Source organism: Chrysoperla carnea, chromosome 4 (genome assembly GCF_905475395.1).
Source record: "Chrysoperla carnea chromosome 4, inChrCarn1.1, whole genome shotgun sequence".
Classification (NCBI taxonomy): domain Eukaryota; kingdom Metazoa; phylum Arthropoda; class Insecta; order Neuroptera; family Chrysopidae; genus Chrysoperla; species Chrysoperla carnea.
This window is the reverse complement of record NC_058340.1, coordinates 34,601,394-34,606,428: the sequence shown is the minus strand read 5'-3', so window position 1 is coordinate 34,606,428 and position 5,035 is coordinate 34,601,394. Positions and strand designations below refer to the sequence as shown.

The following is a 5,035-nucleotide window of genomic DNA, read 5'->3' as shown; positions in this document are numbered from 1 at the left end:
CTGTATCTAAACAGGTCTGTTTAATACTGGTCTGTATCTGTTTAATACTGGTTTTGAGCTGTTTAATACTGGTTTTGACCTGTTTAATACTGGTTTTGACCTGTTTAATACTGATCTGTATCTGTTTAATACTGGTTTTAACCTGTTTAATACTGGTTTTGACCTGTTTAATACTGATCTGTATCTGTTTAATACTGGTTTTGACCTGTTTAATACTGGTCTGTATCTGTTTAATACTGGTTTTGACCTGTTTAATACTGGTCTGTATCTGTTTAATACTAGTCTGTTTAGAAACAGGTCTGTTTAATACTGGTTTGACCTGTTTAATACTGGTCTGTTTAGAAACCAATCTGGTTTTCAGTATATTATATTTTCTTCCCTTAACTCTTGTATCAAACTATTGATTTCATTTTGATGGCTGAAATTTCCCGCGTCACGTGATGCGCATAACAGCCGTAATCTGTCGCAAAGTTCGTCGATTGTATTCCAGTACACATAATCTATGGGATTATTAGTTACTCGTGATAATGTTAGACCGCTACCAGAAGCATGAGCCGATGGGTATAGATGTTTCTTAATGATTTTTTTATACTTTAAACCTCTAGTTCCTTGAATTTGACCCCGAGAGTCATAATTCCGTCTATAAGCGTTTGTTGATGTTACAATTTCTAAATAGTTACGCATGTCTTGCTCTGAATAATGTTTTGGTATCTGTTTTACTAAAAGCTCATATAAACCTGATGTCCCGTCGTACCATTTTTCGTTGACTTGTATATCGTTATGCTTAATGTGAACAACTGAATTACCTACATATAATCTATCAGCAGCATTATCATAACGTAATCCGTAAATATTATCGATAAGCTTATCATCTTTATTCGATAATATAAAATAAATGTATTTACCGGCCATATCTCCATAAGTCTTTGTAAAATGCTGAAGTGCATGCTGATTATTCTCTGGTGATTTTATAATCTCCCTAAATACAACATCTGGAGTGTGTAATGCATCATCCTCATAGGTGTCTGATAGATTTTGTTTTGTGACTACTGGAGTATCTTCAAATAATTTTCGAGCCTTCATTGGCGTATAATTTAACAGTTCATCTTTATTATCTTCTAAGGTATCATCTTCTATCTTGCGTTTTATATTAATTCGAGTAAAATCGTTTTTGTTCTCTTGTTTTTCTACTAGCTGATTCAACGGATCAGTGATGGGCTTAAATGTTTTTTCTAATGAAATGGTCGCTGTTTGTTCATCAGCTTTGAGTGCGTTATACTTTTTCTGTATAATATCGCTCAACTTAGCTAGCTGTTTCGTTGTCTGAAGCATGTTATCACATGAAAGCTCACAAGTTAAATGACCTATACAGTTGATAAACAGCGCTTAATTACCTAACAAGTATCATCAATCAACCTATATAATATGCTCTTTATAAGGAATAATAAATCAACTTGTACTACAGATAAGATAATAAAAAATTTTATTTAAAAAAAATTACAATTTTAGATTAAAACAAAATACAAAATATGAATAAAGACAATTATTTTATTTTTTAATATTATTTATTGTTAAAACTTTTTTAATCATTAACACTAATTTATCAACAACAAGCACCTCCGTATAAAGATCTATTAAAAAAATAATGTAATAAATACATAATAATATTTGTAGTACAATGTTTATGTTGATAGATGCATAGAGCTTTTGATACACTGTCATTCTTATGGAGTGGTTTTCCACCATCCAAATTTTCAATGTGGACTGCCCTTGTTGAATTTCGAATTAATTTTTTAATCCAAATTTTCTTTTCTTCACCTTTGCAGTATATTACATTATGATTAGCAATATGTGTTAAAATGGTTGATAACTCGCAATAATCGGTGGCTCCTTGATTCCAGTATAAGCCATGGTAATTATTTGAGAGCCAAATTGTTTGTTTCTTATCTGAATCACTTAATGTGTTAAATGGAAATGGTGGTTTGAATACATAATGTCCAAAATGGTTCCCATTTGTATCCACAAAACTAAGTTCTTTAACGATGAATTCATTGTTTACTTTGAAACCCTGTACGTCCACTATGTACGCCATTTTAAACTACTCTATTCACAATATTCGTGAGTGGATTGTATTTAAATAATCGATCATGGAACACTATACAATACGCACGCGTTTTAGCTGGGAAATTAACACTAGCTTCAAACTCAACGCGCAAGTCCACTGTTGTAGATTTAAGTGACTCTGGATGCTTAGAACAGTCAATGACAAATAGAGGTGATTTATTTATAAACGTTTCTTTATCTAGCAATGGTTCTGTTATAGAGCGTCTATAGTACGATTTTTGAAAATTACAATACATTTCATACAGTAACGCTGTTTGATTATTTGTGTAATTTAGATTCAAATTCACATATGGGTAGGCTTCACCATTTAAATAGACTTTCAAATTTGTTATGTTACAATGGTCAAACTGACTGGAATCTTTTAAAATGTTGCGGTCACGATTTGTTTGGAAACAGATAACAGCGTAGTTAGGACATTCTACACTAGTTTTAACACTCCACACATGTCTATCAGTTAATGGTAGTTCTGGTATAAGTAGACATTCCATTGATCGAAACCATAACCTCAAATCATCATTTTGATTGACTAAGTTGTATAATTCGACTCGCATTTTATCAGACACTTTAACGTATGGAACACACCATTCTAATTTGTTGATTTTAATTTTAGGTTTGCTTGTTGCGACAGTTGAGGTAAAACAATTAATATCATCATTTGCACGAACAATAACGATTTCTTGTTTCATGTTTACGAGAATTTTAGGATAATCTTCAAAAAAACCCATATACATTTTCAACGGAATACGAACATTGAAGTAACCAGCAGCATTCTTTTTAAAATTTTCACCAAAGCCAGCATTCTCTAAAGCTTTACTTTGATTTTCGTTTAGGGATAGATAGTTTTTTATAGTGCTAACGATGCCTACGTTATTAATCACATCAATTACCTTACCACCAATTTCATAACGAATTTCATGAAACATAAATGATATAGCATTCGATATGAAGCTGGCTACATTTGTATCATCATCATCAGTCACTTGACCTTCGATATTTAAAACACTTTCACTTGGTAATGTGTACAAGTCTTGTGATTGAATGCAAATTCTACTCTCATCGCTTGATTCAAATTTCGATGAATTATAAGCTTGGTGGTTGTGATACTCTAGTCCTGTAATAACATTATCGTACTCAGGTACATTGGTCACTTCTAGTATTTCTGCCATTCTTCTTCTTCTTCTTAATACAATTGAATTTTATTCGTATAACTGATTTCTTTATTTTAAACCAGCAACTAAATTTTACCCAACAATTGGCCGTTTTAGTTTTAAGCCAATTGATTGAAGAAATTTTCTATTTTCGTATGATAACTGTTTGTGATTATTTATTCTATTGTTGCTCGATTGAGGTTGTTTTATGAGACGGTTTGTAGAAACACTGCCTCCAGCATAACGTGTAGGATGATTAAATACAAAACCCATTATATCTTTTTCAAGTGTAATCCAATTGTAATGTTTTCACCTCGAAAGTTAACTAATTTACCAGTTTGGTCCACTAACGTGAGCGTAATGTTGCTTATAGTTTGACAGTTGATTGGTAAATAAATAACATTCATAGGATGTATCACAATTTTATAACCTGGTGGTAGATTTGGTGAAAAATGAAACAATGTGTGACTGATTTCATTGTTATGATACGATCCATTTGTAATATTACATTGAACATAAATTGTTTCTACAGGTAAAATATTAACTGTATTGTCACTTTCATGTCTTTTATTTGCATCTAGTTTTCGTTTATTAAATCCCAACATGCGACAAACAGAATCTGATGGTTCACAGTTTATTATCACGGTACACTTTATTTCACATTTTAATGTATTTGTATTAGCATTTATTTGTAGTGTCACCTCATCGCCTACAGCTTCTTTTAAATAACGTTCAATATCTTCAACTTCATAAGATCCTGGTGGTATTTCTATAACTTTATCATCGTAATAAAACATGTTATTGTGGCTGTGTATATTAGGTATGGAATTGTACCCTTGTAAATCTACTAGACCCATTTCATAATTTTCATTTTTATCTAATTCAATTGGTGGAGAATAGTCTGTTGTTAAAAAAGAGCTATTCCCTGTAAATGTAAGCATGTATGACATCTTGATTTTGAATGAAGTGAATACAAGACTTGCTGGTTTATTTATTTAATAAAAATTGTATACATAGATGTCCACAAATCGGAGTATTAAACTGTTGTTGTCTATCAAAATTATATTGAATGTCACATCCGTTAAAATATTTAATTACTTCCACTGGCGGTCTCAAATTTCCAAAACTATCATAATAGATGACACTTCGATTGTACTTTTTATATGCCGTCCAGTGTGTACCACTATTTTTGGATACATCATGGTTGATAATTCCTGTTTCATATTTATATGGTCTTTTGGGTAGGGTGTCACGCATAAAAACACCACGAAAATACGGAATTTTAAATTGTTTAGCATACGCACGTAGCTCCGTATCGTAAAGTGCTCTACGTGGTAGCGTTTCAATTAGTTTTTTGCTAAATATAATCCCATGCCTTTGTTGTACGGTCTTAAATACAAGCCTTTACCCATTGCTATAGCTTCCATTGTTTTGTTGTGTCTTTGACTCTCATTAAGTTGATCACGAGCACTTTTATAATTTGTAACGGCTTTAGCAATACCCGACGCTCCACCAGCCAAAGCACCTAAAGCAGAGAGTCCTGCGAATATTGGAATTAATGGAAGTACACCACCAGACTTTGGAACTGGTATTACACGTGTGGGTGCTTTAATACGTTGACCTCGCACGGCTGCTTTTGCTATTTTTACAGCTGCTTTTAAGTCCGTTGGTTGTGATTTTTTCAATGCATTTCGTGCCTTTCGCACTGATGCTGTAAAGTTTATAGTTTTCTTTGCCTTTTTCGTCTTTTTCTTTTTTAATCC

General features: G+C 32.3%; 1 protein-coding gene across 1 annotated transcript; it reads right to left on the bottom strand.

The window, feature by feature from the left end:
• Positions 1-2,093: 2,093 nt before the first annotated feature.
• Positions 2,094-3,290, bottom strand: LOC123298694. Its single transcript, XM_044880787.1, has one exon. The coding sequence runs from the start codon at positions 3,288-3,290 to the stop codon at positions 2,094-2,096; it is 1,197 nt and encodes a 398-aa protein (XP_044736722.1).
• Between the last annotated feature and the right edge of the window lie 1,745 nt (positions 3,291-5,035).